General features: G+C 41.0%; 1 protein-coding gene across 3 annotated transcripts in view; it reads right to left on the reverse strand.

The window, feature by feature from the left end:
• Positions 1-22,426, reverse strand: part of CLUH (clustered mitochondria homolog) — a 177,030-nt gene that overhangs the window by 35,857 nt on the left and 118,747 nt on the right. For all 3 annotated transcript variants that reach the window (XM_073616707.1, XM_073616706.1, XM_073616708.1), the window contains exons 16-22: positions 18,143-18,387; positions 13,490-13,574; positions 8,874-9,027; positions 7,737-7,876; positions 5,929-6,009; positions 5,695-5,820; positions 5,340-5,461 (exon numbers count right to left, since the gene is read on the reverse strand). In XM_073616707.1, coding sequence (XP_073472808.1) covers positions 5,340-5,461; positions 5,695-5,820; positions 5,929-6,009; positions 7,737-7,876; positions 8,874-9,027; positions 13,490-13,574; positions 18,143-18,387 — 953 coding nt within the window. The remainder of the gene's footprint in view (positions 1-5,339; positions 5,462-5,694; positions 5,821-5,928; positions 6,010-7,736; positions 7,877-8,873; positions 9,028-13,489; positions 13,575-18,142; positions 18,388-22,426) is intronic.

The raw sequence follows: 22,426 nt of genomic DNA on the forward strand, positions 1-22,426 counted from the left end.
AATAATCATGAGTGAAAGAAAAGTTTGTGTGTCATCATTCGTATTCTCTGAAAAATGGCCAAGAATGGCCAAGAAATCATAAATTCTTCCAGGTTATGTAAACTTATGAGCACAACTGTATAAAGTTACTGGTCCCTCTTGTATGTAGAGGTGAGATTATTGTATAGCAGTCAAGATCTATCTCTTTGTAATTTAATTAACCTATTATGTATAACTAATATGTCTTACCGAGTAACTATAGCCTTGTTGGTTTAAAGTGGATGTAAACCCCATTCATGAAATTTGAGCTGGGCACAAATATCTGCAGTGTTTTCTCATCTCTCTTCAAAGTCCCGTGTCTTTCACCTGCTCCGTTCTTCTGTTATCAGCATGATAACTTCTGAAAAATTCTCTGTCAACGGTGATAAAACCAGGCTGAATTTTGTGTCAGGGTGGGTGCTATAAATAGATTACCAGAGAGCTGGTCTATTTACAGCACAGCTCTGCATTGTTTCTTCCTTTCTGCCTATATGGAGAGGGAGCGTGTGCCTTTCCTCCAATCAGCTGTCTCACAGTGTATGGCAAGAATCCACACCCACAGATGAATCAGGAAACGAAAAGTCTAACAGGACGTGCACTTTCTAAACAGATTTTTTTCATCTCTGTGCAACATCGGAGGCTGTTCACTTCACCAGGTATAGGTAGATCAAATACAATACACCTAAAGGCCTATCATGGTTTTATTCCCTACTTCAAAACAATAAAAATTTTGTAAAAACGTCAAATATGACTAACTGGGAAAAAGAACTGGACTCAGTACATTCTCTTAAATAATGGCAAGCAGCGATCCAATCCAGCTTACGCTATTCCCATTGCACAAATCACTGGGGCCAAATGCTCAAAACTCTTCACAGATCCTATCTAACCCCAACCAGACTTTCTTTAATCTTTCCTGATGAAAAAAAAACACCTGCTGGAGACATTGTGGAGCTAAGGGAAGTATTATTCACATACTATTGGACTGTAAAAATGTACGCAGCTTTTGGGATGCAATCTTTAAACTAATATCTAAGGTGACTGGTTTAATTATTAAACCCTCTCCTCAATTAGCTCTTCTTAACCTTTCTATAGACAGTATCCCATACTAACTTAGGAGTATTGTAACACATATACTAATAGCGGCTTGCTTAACCATTACAGCCAAATGGAAAACTACTCTAACCCTTAATACTGAAGAAGTGATCCGTAGGGTCCAAACTCAACACTCATATGAAAAATATTTTGCTATCCAAACTAATAACCTGAATTCCTTCAATAGTCAACGGGCACCAAGGACATCAAATTTTTTTGATAATGTTTATCCCCATCAGTAAAACCTGCACCAATGGGCATCAAAAGAGTCAACCATAGGTTCCGGTACAGTGTCTGTATTTTCTTTTAAGTTTGTTACTCATTTTTTTGTTTTTTTTGTTTATATACTTAAGTTTTTTGGTTAACTCTCATGAGTATAAAGGATAAAGCAATGGTAGTTTGCAAAATCATCTAAACATGGGATTGAACTGAAATCTCTAGCTAACCTGGAACAAATGCATTCATTGGGGCGCGACATCCACATTGTGTAGGATGTACGTACCCTCTCACTAGAAGATGTATGTTCAGATAATGTTAATGTATACTTACTTATATCATCTCTTAGTATATGTATGCTACTGTTGTATTTTATATGACAATATTTCAAAAAAAGGGATTGAAATGATAAATGTAAAATTATGCACTTGGGGGCCAAGAATATGCATGCATTATACATACTAGGGGGAATCAATGGGGGAGAAGGATCTGGGTGTTCTGCTTGATCATAAGCTTAATAATGGAATGCAATGCCTAGCTGTGGTTTCCAAAGCAAGCAAAATCCTTAGTATTGAGAGGTATAGATTCCAGAGACAGAGATATCATTTTGCCCCTGTACAAATCATTAGCAATATGCAGTTCAGTGTTGGGCACCAGTTCACAAAAAGGATATTGTGGAACTGGAAAATGTGCAGAGAAGGCCAACCAAACCGATAAGAGGCATGGTAGAGCTCAGTGATGAGGAAAGATTAGAGGACCTTTATTTATTCTCTTGAGAAGAGGAGATTAAGAGGGAATATGATCAACATGTACAAATACATAAGGGGTCCATATAGTGAACTTATTCACTTTAAGGTCTTTAAGACAAAGGGGCACTCTTTACGTCTGGAGGAAAGGAGATTTAATCTCCAAATATGAAAAAGCTTCTTCACAGTAAGAGCTGTGAAAATGTGGAATAGACTCCCTCAAAAGCTGGTTCTGGCCATCTCAGTAGATTGCTTTAAAAAGGCCTGGATTCCTTCCTAAATGTACATAATATAACTGGATACTAACATTTACAGGTAAAGTTGATCCAGGGAATATCTGATTGCCTGTTGGGGGATCAGGAAGACATCTTTTTTCCCCTGCTGTTGCAACCTGAATCATTCTTTGCTGGGGCTTTTGCCTTCCTTTCAATCAACTGTGGGTATGGGATTGTGTACAAAGGATTGTAAATTTAGATTTTTTTGTTTGTTTTCTCCTTTTTATTGGTTGAAATAGATGGACTTGTGTCTTTTTTCGACCAGACTATTTAACTATGTAATAACATAATTAACCATTCTAATGCTAAAGCTAACGGTAAAATTATTTTCTGTCCTATATTATCTAGTTCTCCTTATAATTACTCTCTACAGGAGATAATGATACTATACTGTTGAATGTTTGGATGGTGCCTTTGATGTGAGTTCATGGCCTCCTTTGGGGGTATTTTCCCTCTGTACTGGTCTTGTTGCAGGCTCTGCGGTGGAGGTAGTGCTAATCATCTTTCAGATATGACAGGCATGGACTCGTTATATAAAATTATGTATAACTTTTCTGGAAATGTAATTTTTAGCGACATTGCAAAATGTATGTTTTTTTTTCATTTTAGCATATACCTGTATACTCCTGAAGAAGCAGAAAAGTTTGAGAAACTTGTGGAGTATACTTGCCTATCTTTCATGGTCTCTTCTATAGGAATGGAATTTTTACCATGCATATTTAAAGAGATAAAACTATAATGTATGGTATGGATTCACGCAATTAATCTACACAGGTTATTTTAAAACATGCTCTAAAATAATGTTACTTCTTCCCACAAGTCAAATTACAGGGTAAAAAAAAAGGAATTTTGACCTACCTGTAAAAGTCATATCTTGGCTTACAGTACAGGACACAGTCAGAATATTGATACACCATTGGATATAGGCGTGTAACTTCAGGTGACTGGACAGTGGACAATGTTTTAGAGGACACGCCTCCTGGGTACCTCCCCTAAACACCTAGATTACTCAGAGTCCCCAGGTTTGTAGCAAGCGATGTAGCGTAAACCAAACAAAGGAAGGGAGGGCTTCCTTTGTCCTGTACTCCAAGATTTGGAATTTACCAGTAAGTGAAAATTTCTCTTATCTTATTTATATGCTAAAGGACACAGGCAGAGTGTTCATATACCATGGGATGTCCCCAGGCAAATGAATATTAAGGGTGAGCAACAATGAGGCAAACAGAACTGTGCCAACAAGCCCAACAACAAGCCACAACCTCAGAGCCGCTGCGAAAACCTTGCGGCCAAAAGCTACATTAACATAAGACTGGACATCGACCTGGTAAAACGTTGAAAAAGCAGAAACAGAAGACTGGGCTACGTAAGCTTGGTGCCAAAATGTTGTGCAGGCCTTTGGCAGAGCTCATTTTCGCCTGCAATTTTGCATGGACTCCCTGTCACCTGGTCTCCACCATAGCTACAAGTTAGGGTATTCGCCTGTGGGGGTTTTCAAGAAAGAGTGCAGAGAACAGGGTATGAATGTTTGAAAAGAGAATTAGGTAATCTAGGTCTCCACCATCCTGAAATAAATCCTCGTAGCTAAAGGTTGAGAGGAAGCATCTAAGTATCTTATAAAGCAGCGATGTGCAATTTTGGCCCTCCAGCTATTGTGGGACTACATGTCCCATGAGGCATTGCAAGACTGACAGTTACAGGCATGACTAGCAGAGGTGTAATGGAACTTTCAGTTCCACAATAGCTAGAGGGCCGCAGTTGCCCACCCCTGTAATAAGGGCTCTAGGCAGGAGTGTTAAAGTGTGCGACGTAACAAAACATGTTTATACAGTATTGGTCAAAGAAACAGGGTGATCCTTACCTGTACACGATGCTAGACAGTAATTAAAGGTCAGGCTTTGCATGTCACGGTGTACCCCTGAAGGGAACTTCGGGACTGGGAACCATAGTGACCATGGCCCTGAACCTGTATAGCACCCTGCGGCTAACAATGCATTGTGCCAAGGTGAGCACCCATGCAGCATCAGTGCCCGAAGGAACATTACAGGCCTTCCCCACAGCGTGGTGTTTGGGTAGTGTTTGCAAGGTTTAATGAGCATGCACTAATCTGGATACACTGCTTCTATGCTTGCATTCATACACAAAATAAAATAATAAACTAGTTAAGCTTTGGGCGATTTTCTCAGTGAAAGAGAAAAGGGCCATCACATTTAGACACTAGCAGAAAACTGACTCCTCATGAAGTGGGGTAGGGTTCTAAGGTAGGCACCTAAGGGGCATTTCATCCAAAACTTTGCCAATGTCCAGTCAACTGAAGGGACATGCCTATAACCCATGGTGCATGAATATTGCGTCCTGTACTGTACGATTAAAGCAGTATTAACCCCAAAATCAAACATTTATTATTCTGCAGCTCACAAACGCATAGATGTAATATCTCAATTCCTTTTCTTTTTTCCTCAAATTTTTCTGGTGATCCAGCTAGTAAGTTTGTTGTTTTTTTAAAAGAACAAACTCTCTTTCAGATGTATATTGTATCAGTTTACAGGGATGATGCAAACCATTTACCAGTGACAGGGGTGCTTACAACGGTAAGCATGTATTCAGTCATTTAAAACCTTTACCAAAAAAAAACAAAAAAAAAAACTGTTTGTTGCTGTAACTGCTTATAAAGTATTAGCTGGAGTTTGGCTTCAATTTTAGTGTATTTAAATCTGCTAGTACATCTAACACTCCTCTCCCCCTGATTAACAATGCAGTGGTCCAAAAGGGCCCGCTGTGCCCCTCTAATACAGGAAGTGTGCTAATGGCCAGATCACCAGGTAAAAACAGAGGAGAAAAAAGCCTTAAAAAAAAAATGAATGCAGCCACCACATCTAATGATTGGTAAGCTGTGATAGTTGACATTTTTGGTTTTTACACTGCTTCAAGATAAGGAGTATTTTTCAACACCAGTTTGCTCATATTTGTGAGAGAAATTCAACTGATTAATCACCTGAGTGCAACCTTCAACGACTTGGCTCCATGATACTTGGAGTTGATTGTAAGAGCGTTCTCCAGGAATCGCAGGGCTAGGTCATACTCCATTACTCCGTGTAGCACCAAACCAATGTTACTCTGCAGAGACACGGAACACAAATCTGACTTAGCATCAAAATTACAAGGCTACACAGAGTTATTTCCACAAACATGATTTGGAGATAATTTGTGTCGTGTTCCACCTACGTGCCATTACATCACAATGTTCCAGCACAGGGAACAAAACTCATTTTAGAGTGAAGTGGAATTACAGATACACCAATACCACATGATAGCAAATATACCTCCTGTTTATAGATAGCTATACTTACATCTAAAAGAGCCATTTCTGGATGCCCTTCTCCAAATACAAGTAGCATGAGGTAACGAGCCCTGTACAGCAGATTTAACGCAGTGGAGAGCTGGTTATTTGCGAAACAGTACAGTGCCAGATGCATCTACAACAAAACACATATGAATGTCAGCCAACACAACAGAATACAGAGCATCAGATGGTGGCTGGTAATGGAAAAGAAGTCAGGAGGCTGGTTGCATGCTACACTTACATATTCCTGAATGGTGCTGGGATGTTCAATACTCAGTATTCTCTCACTCATTAGAACTGCTTTCTGTTGGTTGCTTAAGGCCTTTAAAGACAATGCACAAAGTAATATTTACAAAATCAAATGCTGAAAAACAAACTTTATATTGCAAAACAAATTGTTTTGCATTTTTAGCAGTAGATTCTGGTGTCACAAGGCAGGAGTTTTGTGCATCAGTAAGAGTATATGTTTCCTATATAACTGGATCAGTCAGTAGAAGTGCTCACTATTCCAGTAAATATTTTGAGATACATTGGAAAAACTTTGAAAACAGTTCCCTTTTTTTCCACTCCATACAGTCAAGTAGAAAGTCAGGTCCCTATAGCAAGTGATTGCACTTTGGTAGGGATTACTCATCTCCCACCATTCGATTTTACAGAACTCCATATTCTGTTAGGGTAGGTACAAATGGGTGACAGGACTTCATGAACATAGAAAATAAACGTGGAATCCAGGAATATGGCTACATACACAGTTGAAAGAGTTATAGGTTTAGGTCATCCCATTCTTGCGATACACACTTTTGCTAGTCTGAAATCACAGGCTGCTTCCTGGTTTAGCAATAATACTTTTCTCGCTGGACAGAGATGATGATGCCAATCCCTGTCTAATGAAGAGCCTAGAGGCAAAAGTAATGTAGGAAGCTAAACTGTTTAATCGGGAAAAAGCATTGCATCATTAGGGTGTTACCTGTCTGACTGTGCAGAGTGGGAAATGTGTAAAAATCACAATATAGGCTCTACAATTTCTTTGGGAGTTAAAAACAGTCGAAATGTATGTACATCAACTGTGTATTTAGAATTCTACCTGGTTACATAGTTAGTAAGGTTGAATAAAGACACTAGTCCATCCATGTTCAACCTGAGTGAGCACCCACAATTGTCCCCATCCCCACACATTGCGTCCCATCAAGAATAAATTATATATATATATATATATATATATATATATATATATATATATATATATATATATATATATATATCCCATCCATTATATTATTTTTTTTATATATTTTAAAAAGGTACCCATGTAGCGCCATCAATCTATGCAGTGCTCCATACACCCCCACACCCCCAAGGGGTCTGCAATCCAAGGTCCCCAACTCACATCCATACAACAGGGCCAATTTTTTTTGGACAGAAGCCAATAAACCTACCAGCATGTCTTTGGAGTGTGGGAGGGAACCGATGTACCCGGAGGAAACCCACGCAGGCACAGGGAGAACATGCAAACTCAAGGCAGGTAGTGTCATGGTTGGGATTTGAACCAGCGACGCTATTGCTGCGAGGCGAGAGTGCTACCCACTACACCACTGTGCTGCTGGTGTTTAGCTTTATTCTTTTACGAACACAAGCACACATCAGCATTTGAGATAAATGGACTTTGAACAAAACATGTAGCATTGGGGTGCATGAAGTGGAAGGTAGATAAGATAGTAAGTACTGAACTCACAAGAGTGACTTGAGCTCCACAGAGTCTGATTATTCATCTCACTTTATAGCCCAGGAACACAAACAGGCAGCTACACAAGGGGTGTCTCATCTCCATGCAGCTTTCTGTATGCTCACAAGGAGAAGCATACCCATTTACTTCATCTACTGGCATCTAGGGTCTCGTAACATTTTGCCATAATTACATCAGATTCTGTGTCTCCTAGCTTAAACATTTAGGGGGAATAAAAGCACACTTGCTCTTTCTAATCTAACCAGGAGCAAGTATTGTACAAGTAACAACTACTACAGAATGATACATCAGGAATAATCATTTACCTCGGTATAGTCACCCATGATATAGTTGAGTCGAGCGAGCAGTCGTAGGCAGGCACAGATCTCTACGTGCATGGCACCATACACGTTGTTAAACAAATTTAAGGCTTCATTTATTAATTCGCACCCTTCTTTTAGGAAACCTACAAATCATGAAATAGATACACAAAGAAAGAAATAAAACCGCAATACAAAACAAACACAATATCCTTAGGAGAAACGCTAAGAATATTTTTCACTTCTAGGGCGAAAACAAAAAAGGGAACCACACCATACAAATGATTATAACCCCACAATGTACTTCCATTACAGAAACAATATGTGGAAGTCACTTCTGATGTGACTTTCACATTTTACAAGCTTGTAGTGTTCCTCTTCTATGATCAGATTTCATATACAAATCAGCAGATTCTTCTGATATTGCAGAGGAGCTTCAGACTACACCCTAAAAATTAAAAGTCAGCAGGTACAAATATTGCTGACTTTTAATACAAATACACTTACTTGTCCAGGGGTCCAGCACTGTCCACACCCAAGCCCCTCCTCCACTGGGCTTCGAGTCCCTAGCGCCGGCATCTTAACTAAGGGAAACCTGCTGTGGAGCCTTGTGGCTTCACACTGCACCAGAAGGGGGGGGTGAACTTCCACTCAGATCGCCACTACAGTCCGGGCGGGAGTGGGTACCTGTCAAATCCCCCCCCCCCCCCCCAAAGTGCCAAATGGTAAAGAGGAGGGGGTAGGAGGCAAACAAGCAGAAGGTTTATTTCACTTTAACCCGCATCATAAGGCTGTCAGTATTTCTATTGAGATGCCATTAATTATTAGAGAAACAAAATAGCGGGTCTATAGTCTTCAATCAGTCTGCACTGCACATAAGTCCACTGCTGAATCCTGCCAAAGTAAACTCTACTGTACATGTAGGAAGAATGGCAGCTGCATCCCAACGTATAAGCAGTACAGATAACCTGCACACTGGATTCATAAACAATAAACTACTATATAATGCCACAGTACATTAATGTTATCCACCACCTTCATGAGTACAGAGATCCTTCACACTGTGTGAATTTACACCACCCCATTAAATACTGTAAATTACATACTATACAACAGTAACTGCCATGATGGGCTGATACTCACCCTGTTGTACTTTAGCTTGTCCACTCTGGAAGAAATGAAAAGCATCAGATGCTTTGGGATTGACATGTTTCACCACAGGGAAAATATTCAATATGTCTTCTTCTGTGAAGGTTGGTTTGTGCCGGGTATCAAAGTTATACTCTTTGAGCAAAACCTGGAGTTGTATGAGAAATCACATTTAGACACAATTATTTCTATATATGAAGTTATATGGCAAACTAGTGACTCACAGAATATTACCAGTTACAGGATCATCATAAAAGAGGAATATGGAAAAGGATACAGACATGTTGTTAATATTGTACCTGAAAATTTCTGCCTCATCGGCCAAATTTTTCCAGAGTCCAGTGGCAACAATTAAATTACTACATAGGTTTTATATAGAGCTGCCTTTTTCAAGACCCCTTTTTTTGGGGTGCCTTGGGGTTTCTTCAGCGGTACCCTTGCAAAATGCCTAAAAATTGCCCAAAAATGTATACAAGCCAGCAGGTGGATCAAGCCTGTCTTTTAGTTACACAAAGCCACAGGTTTTTATTGTGCACCATTTCAACCTTCCAGGTTCCATCCTAACAACTAGTGATGTCATCAGAGTGGATAAGAAGTATGTTGATCACCTGCATAGCATCCTTATTTGTCCCTCTCCATCAGCATTGGGGTCACAATAGCTGAGTGATGGAGAGAACCTGAGGGAGAGGAGAAACTGGAATACTAGTCAGTACTAGAGTGCAAAAGTGTCTTTGCTTTGAAAGAAAAAAATCACCTCTAACATTGGGTGTCCTATGTGTCTCAATGCTATTGCATTATGCAAAACCATTAGAATAGTTGCATTTTAGAATGATGTGCCTTGAGACTATCCATACTTTTAAAGGTGCCTTGACTGAAAAAAGGTTGATATAGAGAGAGTACACCGTTGCAGTAACTTCTAACTCTAGCAGCAATTTCCATTATTAGGATTTACCATTATTTAGGATTATTAGGATTGATTATTAGGATTGATTTACCCATTAATATCATAAACATACCAGATTGTTTATTTTCGGGAACTATATATCAATTTATGGGATATATTTATGATTCTGAGATGAATTCACCAAAATAGAATTGTGGACATTTATCAATCCTGTCTCAAGGCAAAGCATAACAGTGAGACCTCTGTGAGAGGTTTGTTCCAAGGTTAAGGCCCAAGTCATAAATTTCTCTTTTGGCTGCAGTAAAGTAGCGTATGCGGATGAAAGAAACCTGACCCTGACCACTTCTTCATTATGCATCTATTTAGATTGGAAATCTGTCTTCTATCCATGAATACAGAGGAAAAAACGGTCTATAAACCTGCCAGAGACTTTGCTGAAGAAAACGCAGCCTGGTTTGCAACTAATTGTGTTGCCAATTTGCTTCATAAAAGGTTTCTCAATGTATGCTGTCTTTTATCACAATGCTCATTTCTATCAAAAAGGTTTTTAATTCACTAAATGGCTTATTCCAAAAGGTCAGTTAAAAGGAGTGTAGGAAATAAACCCCCCCCCCCCCCAAAAAACACATACATACTCGCCTATATGGCTGCAGCTGTCCCACACCGGCTCTAAGACTGACAACTGAGCAATCATATGGCTGCCGTTCTTGGTCTTCACTGAGCAAATAGCGGTGATTGTCAGTCACCACTCTCTGCTCTGCCCCTCCAACAATCACTGGAGAGCTGGGCTGGAGAAGGGGTGGGCTCAGGCTCTCAGCAGCACACTTCAGAGGTTGAGCCACCTGCCAGTCAGGCATCTCAAAGAAAAAGGGAACATTTGGGACTTTAAATGAGACGCAACGGGGAGTATTGCGCCTCCATCCCTGGTTGCTTTAGCAAAAAAAGAGGGGGGGGGGGGGACTTTAGATGAGGTGCGTGGGGTAGAGCCAGACAAAACCATATACATATGTAAAAAATTGTACTCTTTATTAGACCAAAGATGGGCATGGCTCAACCCATATAAACGCATAATAGCACATTGGCATATAAAATACAAAGTATCAACATACATATTAAGGATAGTCACCAACATGACACAAAGTATATATTATACATCACAGTCCCTCAAACAGAGTAGGCATAACATTATGTCAGGGTGGCAGAACAATAAAAAACATCTGGAATCATAAATATGAAATGGATGCATCAAAATAAGCTCGATGACGTTTCGTGGACTTCTAACCACTCATCAGGAGCAAGTGCATCCATGTACTAAAAAGAGATTAAAAAAAATATCACCATTATAGTTTAATATAACCTTAAAGTCAGGATCCTTCCAGAACCTGGACTGGCTCTGTGATGTCTCCCAACAGCTCACTGTGAGCTGAATCTGGGTAAAAGGAATGCAGAAATAAGAGCAGCCAGAAGAGAAGTATTGCCAAAAAAAGCTGGAAGTCAAGTATAATTATGAGATCCTATGAGGCATTACTGAAAAAAGCCATTTGTGGTGAAGCTCAAAAAAACTAAAACTAAGAAATTAAGGTTTAATTGCTTAAAGTGTTTGTTAATGCACAATATCAAGGACACACAGTAAGAAAACACATAATATTTAGGTATCATATTAGCATGCATTTTTTTCTAGAAATCAATATTTTCTAAAAAATGTTCAGGTTTTATGGTTTGTTCGTGTGACTGCATAGCATTCTTGCATGTCATCTTTTATACAGCAGTGGGTGGCTAGTTCATTAGTGCTGTTAACTGAGACAAGTATATACTATAGAAGGATATGCTTTCTTTATATGTTATGTCCGAGATTTACAACCACTTTAGGGCTGGGCCTGCTAGATCTAAGAAAATTGTCATGGGATTGATTTTGTGAGATGTATATTTAATCACAGAATAAATTACTTAATAGAGTGCTCATAATGCACATTGATGTGCAATTATTACTTAGGGTGTATATTATTTTATTTTTTTAGAACTATGTGTGTGTTTAACTCTAACTGTAGCCCAATCCCAGCCCAAGTTAAGCTCTAGTCCCATAATGCTAGCCTTAAGATTATATTCAAAATGGAATAAAAATAATTAAAAATGGAAATCGGGGTGGCAGCAAGTGCCTACATTCACAGTAACTGGAGTCAGCTGATTGGCTCCTCCATGACTCCCAGCAATTAGAGCTATTTTTGGCTGCAGTGCAGAGAAGTGACAAAAATCTGCCACCCAGAGCAAAAAGGATTACAGTCAGAAAATAAATTAGGCCTATCCTGCCTTTATGTATCAACAATCGTGTGTAAAACAATAACACCAGCCAAAGTACACCCAAATGTATCCCTCTACCCCTCAGCTCACTCCTTCAGTCTCCTCATGTATCAATAATTTACTTATAGACATATCAACCTGGATGTCACACCACTTCCTCAAACTCAATCTATCCAAAACCGAGCTCATAATATTTCCTCCCCCAAGTGCCTCTTCCCCTGATCTGTCTGTCAAGATCGACAGCACAACTATCAGCCCCACCCCTGCATGCCAAGATTCTCGGTGTAACCCTCGACTCTAAACTATCCTTTCGGCCCCAAAGCCAATCACTGTCCGAATCTTGCCGCCTCAACCCCCACAACCTTTCCAAAATACGCCCCGCCCTAACCAATGACACCACAAAGCTCCTAATTCACTCCCTGGTCATCTCTCGCCATGACTACTGCAACTCCCTTCTCATTGGATTTCCTTTACATAGGATATTCCCCCCCTTCAGTCCATTATGAATGCTGTTGCCAGGCTCATCTACCTAACCAACCGCTCAGTGTCTGCTACTCCTCTCTGTCAATACCTCCATTGGCTTTCAATCAACCAAGAAATTAAATTCAAATAACTAACAACTTACAAAGCCATCCACAACTCCTCCCAGCTACATCTCTAACTTACTCTCTAAATACCAACCAAATCGTTCTCTTTGCTCCTCCCAAGACATCCTGCTCTCTAGCTCCCTCGTCTCCCCCTCCCATGCTCACCTCCAAGACTTTTCCTGAGCCTCACCCATCCTATGGAACTCCCTACCCCAATCTGTCCGATTATCTCCTGGTCCGTTTGCTTTTAGATGATCCCTGAAAACCCTCCTCTTCAGAGAAGCCTATCCTGCCCACACCTAACAACTGTACTTTTATTTTCTCCATCAGAGCTTCCCCCACAGTTATTACCTTTATCACTTGACCCTTCCTCCTAGAGTGTAAGCTCTAAAGAGCAGGGCCTCCCAATATCGAATTGTATTGCAACTGTACTGTCCTCATGATGTAAAGCGCTGTGCAAACCGTTGGCGCAATATAAATCCTGTATAATTATAATAATAAATAATAGTAATAAAAGATAGCAATGGTTTTTATTTGTGGCTCTGTGAAGAAATCACAAATGTTGACCTACCCAGCAATTTTTGATTTGCTGTAATGAAATCACTGGTGGATATAGCTGCAAAGCCTGCATTTTCACATATCATTGCTTTTATGAACACAAAGAAAATGAAGATTAATGGATTGTTGCCAAATCATTGTATCTACTATGCCAATGCCACAGACAAAATAGGCCAATGGCTATGGACAACAGACCTTTCCCTTCTTCCATGTCTACACCAGAGGCAGAGGACCGCACTGTGGTAAAAAGGTCAAAGATTTACCTGAATGCCAACTTTAATAGAGATTTCTCTGAGAAGGCTAATTTTTTGCAGGTTGTACACTTCCACCGCATGATCCACATTTTCACTAAACAAAGAGAGAAAGTATATATTTATACACAAGTTTAAAAACAATTTTTTTGGAAGAGCTGGTTTGTATCAGTTTAAAACAAGCCAGCAGGCTGCATCTATGCCTCACACAGAAGATTTAAAAGCATAATACAATTAATGAACAATGTTTAATAACCGTTATAAGTAAAATAATTAAAATGATTTTAACCACCTCCCACCCGACGTACTGTCAAATGACAGGTGGGAGGCAGCCCTTTCGTTCTGGGACGACGTCATATGGCGCTGTCCCACTCTTGCGTGCCCAAGCAGCGCGGTGGTGCGCTCTGTCCCTGGGACACCGCGCATCATCAATCTGTCAGTCCCACCTATCAGTCCCGCCCATCAGTGTAGCCTATCAGTGCCCATCAGCGCACATTAGTGAAGCAGAACGATTACTTGTTTACAAAGTTTGATAACAGAAACTAAGAAAAACTTTTTTTTTTTTTTTTTAATTTTCGGTCTTTTTTTGTTTTCATTAACCCAGTGGTGATTAAATACCAACAAAAGAAAGCTCTGTTTAAAAAAAATATAAAAATTTTGTTTGGGTACAGCGTTTCATGACCGTCCAATTGTCATTCAAAGTGCAACAGCGCTGAAAGCTGGCCAGGGCAGGAAGGGGGTAAATGTGCCCAGTAGGCAAGAAGTTAAAGCTGAACTCCAGGTATGGATTTAAATGCATAGTCACATTGGCCCAGCTTCAACCAACTTAAGTATGCATATGTCATGTCTGTGGGACTACTGTGGAAGTGGATAATCACTGCAGTAGTCGCCGCAACAGTAATTGTCACTGTTGTACGGGTCCTATGCTGGGTGGCAAAACTGCAAGGAACTCTGTGAAAGCACCCCATGCCGAGAGATCCCCTGTGGATACTCCGCAACAGGGCCGCTCACACAACCCAGAAGAAAGCGGTGATCACTGTAGAAGCAGTGACTACTACATAGATTTTATGCTTGAACAGCATCCCATAGGTATGGCATATGCATACTTACATTGGTCCAAGATGGGTCAATTTAACTATTCATTAAAATCCATACCTGGAGTTTGGTAGGTTATTTATGAAAAAAAAGTGTGCCATGTAAAATCCTTATAAGTGCTATAAAAACAAGTTTAAAATGATTTAGGTAGGCAAATTAGTGTAAACCCAAGTTAAACAACACATGCTAAATTTGGTCTACATCTAGGCTTCAATTATTCCAGTCATGAAAGGGTTCATAAGCTGCACGTCTACAACCCATCAGACAGATTACAAATGGAATGAAAACATTGGAGATCTGAGCACACTGCCAAGCAGAACTTGGTGACTGTGCATGATCCTGATTAGACTCCCAATTCCTGCCACTGAAAAACATCCCCACAGCACGATGCTGCCACCACCATGCTTCACTGTAGGGATGGTATTGGCCAGGCGATGATCAGTGCCAGGTTTCCTCAAGACATGACACTTGCCATTCAGGCCAAATAGTTCAATCTTTGTTTCAGCAGACAAGAGAATTTTGTTGGGTGGGCTGTCATGTGCCTTTTAATGAGGAGTGGCTTCAGTCTGGCCACTCTACCATACATGCCTGATTGGTGGAGTGCTGCATGGATGGTTGTGCTTCTGGAAGGTTCTCCTCTCTCCACAGAGAAACGCTGGCGCTCTGTCAGAGTAACCATTAGATTCTTGGTCACCTCCCTGACGAAGGCCCTTCTCCCCTGATCGCTCAGTTTGGCCGGACTGCTCGCTCTAGGAAGAGTCCTCGTGGTTCCAAACTAATTCCATTTACAGATTATGATGGAGGGCACTGTGCTCATGGAGACCTTCAATGCTGCAGACATTTTTCTGTACCCTTCCCAAGATCTGTAACTCAGTACAATCCTGTCTCAGAGATCTAGACAATTCATTGGACTTCATTGCTTGGTTTGTGCTCTGACATGCACGGTTAACTGTGGGACCTTATATAGATAGGTGTGCGCCTTTCCAAATCATGTCCAATCAACTGAACTTACCACAGGTGGACGCCAATCAAGTTGTAGAAACATCTCAAGGATTATTAGTGGAAACTGATGCACCTGAGCTCAATATTGTGTCATGGCAAAGGCTGTGAATATTTATGTACGTGTGATTTTTTCGTTTATTTTTAATAAATTTGCAAAGATTTCAAACAAACTTCTTTTATGTTGTCATTATGGGGTATTGTTTTAGGAATTTTGAGGAAAAGAATGATTTTTTTTTTTTTTTTTAAATCAGATTGTTTTAGGAATTTTCAAAAATACAGAGCGAGAGATCTAATGCACAGTGCTGTACACGTCTCTATAAACCAAAGCATTACACCTCCCAGCAAAGCATGCTGGGAGGTGTAATCTTTACACCGACTTGATATGGTTTCCAGTATAAGGTACACAGTGCAGACACAATTCTGGCATGCACAGCGATTCTGTGACTTTTGTACAAATTATAGTAGTGGTATTGAAAAATAAAACCATTATTTCTGACTAAATGCATTACTAGGCTGAAGGTCAGTGTCTTATGTTTTGTCCTGTTATTCTATTTTAAAAGCTGTCTTCACCCAAAACCATTAGAATTGTGGGTTAACGGTAACAGGTTCAGTTAGCCAACGGCCCACAAAAGCAATCCATTAGAATATTTTGGTCTCAGCACGTGCCCACTGCTGTCCCGCAGTTGCAGTGAGTCTCCAGAATCATATGTTCTAGATTAAAGAGATCCCATTAGTGTGACAACAGTTGACAGTAGCACCCACAATAATTTGGTTGAAACTGGGAATTCCGTTGAAGTAATTTACCCATTGAAGAGATAAAAAATGACTTGCCAGAAACCTCACTGGGATAGAGCTGTATGTAAGCCTATCAAGATTTTTTTTTTTTTTTTTTATGGTGTCTGAGAAGAAACTAGAATACTCACAGGAAAGGAAGGGTGTACTAGGTAGAAGGGTAGGTCCTTTGTGGTATAAGAGTCCTGACGGAGTTCTTTAAAATGGAGGGTGGATTTGTGTGGGCTAAATATGGGGTTAGGTATCTCCACCACATATATCAGAAAGGAAGGATGTGCACCTTTGCTCAGCTGAGGGAACAGTTCGGGATACCCAGAACTTGACATTTTCGATATGCTCAGCTGCATCACGTGGCGCAGTTTGGTACTGGGGAGGTCCAGCTACAAAATACTTCTATGGAAAAGGTCCTTTTGGATCCTGATCGGGCCAAATGAATTTCCAGATACTATCAGGCGGTGAGCCCTGGGGACTCCAGGTTGATAGATGGGGCTAGGTCCCGCTGGGAAGGGTTTGTACCGGAGTTGTGGTAGGAGGCTTTGGATACTTATCTGGGCTCTGTCATTTCTTCAACGGATAAGATGATACAGCCGCGGTAGCTCCATCAGATGCATTATACACCGGTCAGACTTTTTCGTATGCACAGGAGAGACTCTGCTACTTGTCTTAAATGTCTGGGGGCAGATGGAACTTTTGTTCATATGGTGTGGGAATGTGCCAAGGTGCGACCACTGTGGTCTACAACTTCGACATTCCAAATATACGTTCCCCCTTGAAATGCCTCCCGGGAATTTTTGACCAAGAAAAGTTGAATGAGCTCAACAAAGTGTTCCTTGAGGTATTGTATTTTGGAGTTAGTAAGCTCATAGCTAGGAGATGGATCCATACGATGGAACAACTGAAGCTAGGAATGTGGCTGAAAGTAGTGAATGCTGACGTTCTTCTCTATGACGTATGAGGCCAGGGGAGCTCCCAAGAAATTTAGGAAGGTCTGGTTTAGGTGGGTTGACTCAAAGGGGACACTGGAAGAGGGGGTGAATCATAAAGGGGTTAAGGGGTACGGAGATGGGGTTATATATTTGTTAAATGTTGATGGGCCCGGCCTGTGGGTGGGGGTACAGACTTGGCTTGCTGCTGTATCTTATGGGGTTGTGCAGTATTCCACACTATATATATTATTTGTCCATGGTTTTTTTGTATTTAGTTAAATTGTTATTTTTGTTTTTTTAAATAAAAAGGCAGAATCACTGGATTACACGTGGGGACCTCAAATTCTTACTGGAGTTTCTCTTTCCCTGTATAGGGAAGAAGGTCCTCTGGACTGAATCACTGTGAATTATGAGATGTCTTCATATATGATGTTTTACCTACCTGATATTCTTTATGTGTATATTGTTTTAAGAAAAAGTATTTGAAAAAAAAAAAAAAATATTCGCAGCAAACCCAGCTCTCACCAATTAGCCACTGTCTTCTGATGACATCATGGGGCAGATTTACTAAAACTGAAGAAATCAGTATCTGGTGCAGCTGTGCATGGTAGCCAATAAGCTTCTATCTTCAGCTTGTTCAATTAAGCTTTGATAACAAAACCTGGAAGCTGATTGGCTTTTATGCAGAGCTGAACCAGACTTTACACTCTCCAGTTTTAGTAGATCCCCCTCAAAGAATCTACTACTCCAGTATGATGTTGACCATGTACTGCATGCATATGCTGGTGCTTAAAACTTGGTATATGAGTGAAATCTCAACCTAAAAGCCTGGGGTATCTGTACCACCTACCATTCAAGGTCAAAATCAAAGTAGGCTTTGGCTTCAGAGCAGATGTTCTTCCAGAGTTCCTGAGGGGTGACACTGGCCCAGGCCGTGTTGTCAGCACTACTGAGGTTTCTGTTTTTGCGCTTCTTGTTTTTCTTCTTGGAGACTAGCTCATCAGCCGGGAGGTGAGCAACTGAGTTGGGGAAGGAGCTGAGGAAGCAGTTCAGGAAATGGCTAATGGCAGCAGACAGACCAGAAAGTTCTACGCCCTATACAGGAATAAATGCATTTATTGTCAGAGGATTTCTAACATATTAAAAAATGCATATATTTAAAAAGCTTAGCTCTGATTAAAGCACAACTCCAGGCAAAAATGAAATGTAAATAATGCATCACTTTACTCCTCGGTCTTGATTCGAAACATCTCTTGTTAAGCCACCTTGCCGCGTAATGGATCAAAGTCACAATTTCCTCTATGAGAAAAGCTGGTGCCCAGGTATTTTTACCAGCTCAATCTTCCTGGGCACTTGCCTCCCCACCACCCCCATGAGTTCTCCTACCTCTGGAGACCATGAGGGCACAGCTGCTGGAGATAAGCATTTCCTCCACCAATAGGAGATGTCTACATCAAGCAGGCAATTAAGTGAACAGCTAAAGGACCCAAGAAAGTAATTTCAGCTCAATGAAGGGTACGTTACCCTGTGCATTGGTACAAAACTATATAAAATGTTTTGACTGTGTATATATGTATACTTCAGGGAGGATTAGTATTTATTGATTGGCAAATAGCAAAAGCAGTGATTTTGTGGATATAGTAACCAGAGGAAGGGAAAAAAAGAGGAAGAAAGGAACACTCTTTACTAAATATATATTACTTGAACAACTCCCAACCTCAGTAACTAGGGATTCGGGCTAGTCTGGTTGTCCACTGGAGGTACTGCTTCCATCAGACCCTGGACTAGATCAAACCAGGCTGTCCACTTAGAGCTCATGCTTGTCTTGACTAATAATTGGCTCAATTCCTGTGATTAGAACCCTTCCTGAGTATTACCTCAGGCATACACTGTAATATCCACCTCAAAACCAGGGAGTTCCGTACATTCAAGGCTTTTCCCAACAGTAGCTCATATAGCTGTAGTTCCTGCCTGAACCAGAAGGTATACTAAGGGTAGCTACTGTGGCATAACGAGCCCTTATTGGTAATAAACGCAGTCCTGACCACAGCTAAAGTGATTGAACTTATTAACTCAGTCTGGCTAGTCTGTCTCTGTTCCTCTGTCATTCTTTGTACATGCTAGTTGATCTGATCCTTCATTTTCCATTAAGCGCCTGCAGGCATCCATTTAATCAATAAGCAGTCCACACAATATGGGCTGATTGGTTCCACTCATTGTTTTCAAGGACTATTTTTGATGTGTCTAAACTATTGGTCTAGTTAGATTCACAATTGTTTCAGCAATTCCTTGGCCATCATTGCTTTCAACCAATTGCCTCATCCCTGTATACGGTTGACTGCTGGTATGACAGTGGGTAATGCATGAGAGCCCGGGTCTTTTTCTTTTTTAACACTATTGACAATGTTGTCTTTAATGGTTTTTACTATGGTGTGGTGAATGTTGCCTTTTTGTGGGAATTTTATCAATAAGTATTTTCTATTTTTGTGATTATTACACTGCTGTGCGTTTCTTTTTGGAGATATCCAAGTCCTCCCCTCCTTTTCAGTCTGTTACTCAACTCTGGAATCCCCCACCCCTCAATAGGGGTGAGCCTGGGAATTTTCACTTCACTTCTAATTCAATCAAGTGTTGATTTTCCGTTTTGACCCATTCTGTCTATTGAGGATTAGGAGTCTGGTGGAGTGAGGAGAGGCCCACTCATTTAGGACATCACGCGGCTAAAGATACGTAGGACTGCCAGGTTTGTAAAACAGTGATATCAGAACAGATTCCATCATACAGTTTGTAGTGTACATAGATTTGCAAAACAATGGGATAAAGGAATATTCCCGAACTAAATATTTTTCAATGTCCTTCCTTGTTTCTTTACACTTTTAATGTCTTCCATGTACATTTCACATGGTCAAAAAGTCGCACAGACTCGTGTCTGCATAGGGCACACGACACGTCGCACAGACTCGTGTCTGCATAAGGCACACGTCGCACAGACTCGTGTCTGCATAAGGCACACGTCGCACAGACTCGTGTCTGCATAAGGCACACGTCGCACAGACTCGTGTCTGCATAAGGCACACGTCGCACAGACTCGTGTCTGCATAAGGCACACGTCGCACAGACTCGTGTCTGCATAAGGCACACGTCGCACAGACTCGTGTCTGCATAAGGCACACGTCGCACAGACTCGTGTCTGCATAAGGCACACGTCGCACAGACTCGTGTCTGCATAAGGCACACGTCGCACAGACTCGTGTCTGCATAAGGCACACGTCGCATAGACTCGTGTCTACACATTTTGTGTATATATATATATATATATATATATATATATATATATATATATACATACATATACACACACACACACACACACACACACACACACACACACACACACACACACGTGCGTGCGATGCGACAACACTGAAGAAATGACACTTTGCTACAAGGTAAAGTAGTAAGTGTACAATTTTTATAACAATGTAAATTTGCTGTCCCCTCAAAATAACTCACACAGCCATTAATGTCTAAACCCCTGCCAACAAAAGTGCGTACACCCCTAAGTGAAAATGTCCAAATTGGGCCCAATTAGCCATTTTCCCTCCCCGATGTCATGTGACTCGTTAGTGTTACAAGGTCTCAGGTGTGAACGGGGAGCAGGTGTGTTAAATTTGGTGTTTTGCTCTCACACTCTCATACTGGTCACTGGAAGTTCAACACGGCACCTCATGGCAAAGAACTCTCTGTGGGTCTGAAAAAAAGAAAAGAATTGTTGCTCTACATAAAGATGGCCTAGGCTATAAGCAGATTGCCAGGACCCTGAAACTGAGCTGCAGCATGGTGACCAAGACCATACAGCGGTTTAACAGGACAGGTTCCACTCAGAACAAGCCTCGTCGTGGTCGACCAGAGAGGTTGTGTGCACGTGCTCAGCACCATATGCAGAGGTTGTCTTTGGGAAATAGACCAATGAGTGCTGCCAGCATTGCTGCAGAGCTTGAAGGGGTAGGGGGTCAGCCTCTCAGTGCTCAGACCATACACCGCACACTGCATCAAATTGGTCTGCATGGCTGTCGTCCCAGAAGGAAGCCTCTTCTAAAGATGATGCACAATAAAGCCTGCAGTTTACTGAAGACAAGCAGGCCAAGGACATGGATTACTGGAACCATGGCCTGTGGTCTGATGAGACCAAGATAAACTTATTTGGTTTATATGGTGTCAAGTGTGTGTGGCGGCAACCAGGTGAGGAGCACAAAGACAAGTTTGTCTTGCCTACAGTCAAGCGTGGTGGTAGGAGTATCATGGTCTGGGGCTGCATGAGTGCTGCCGGCCCTGGGGAGCTACAGTTCATTGAGGGAACCATGAATGCCACCATGTACTATGACATACTGAAGCCAAGCATAATCCCCTCCCTTTGGAGACTGGGCTGCAGGGCAGTATTCCAACATAATGAACCCAAACACACCTCCAAGACGACCACTGCGTTGCTAAAGAAGCTGAGGGTGAAGGTGATGGACTGGCCAAGCATGTCTTCAGACCTAAACCCTATTGAGCATTCTCAAACAGAAGGTGGGGGAGCGCAACATCCACCAGCTTCATCATGTTGTCATGGAGGAGTGGAAGAGGACTCCAGTGGCAACCTGTGAAGCTCTGGTAAACTCCATGTCCAAGAGGGTTAAGGCAGTGCTGGAAAATAATGGTGGCCACACAAAATATTGACACTTTAGGCCCAATTTGGATATTTTCACTTAGGGGTGTACTCACTTTTGTTGCCAGCAGTTTAGACATTAATGGTTGTGTGTTGAGTTATTTTGAGGGGACAGCAAATGTACACTGTTATACAAGCTGTACACTCACTACTTTTCACTGTAGCAAAGTGTCATTTCTTCAGTGTTGTCACATGAAAAGATATAATAAAATATTTACAAAAATGTAATGGGTGTACTCACTTTTGTGAGATACTGTGTGTGTGTATATATATATATATATATATATATATATATATATATATATATATATATATATATACACACACACACACACACACTCTCATATACATATACACACACGGACGCATGATGTATAGACACATGACTGTCTATAAACGCATGTATAAATATGTGCTTACTTACAT

Source organism: Aquarana catesbeiana, linkage group LG02 (assembly GCF_042186555.1).
Source record: "Aquarana catesbeiana isolate 2022-GZ linkage group LG02, ASM4218655v1, whole genome shotgun sequence".
In the NCBI taxonomy this organism is placed as follows: Eukaryota; Metazoa; Chordata; class Amphibia; order Anura; family Ranidae; genus Aquarana; species Aquarana catesbeiana.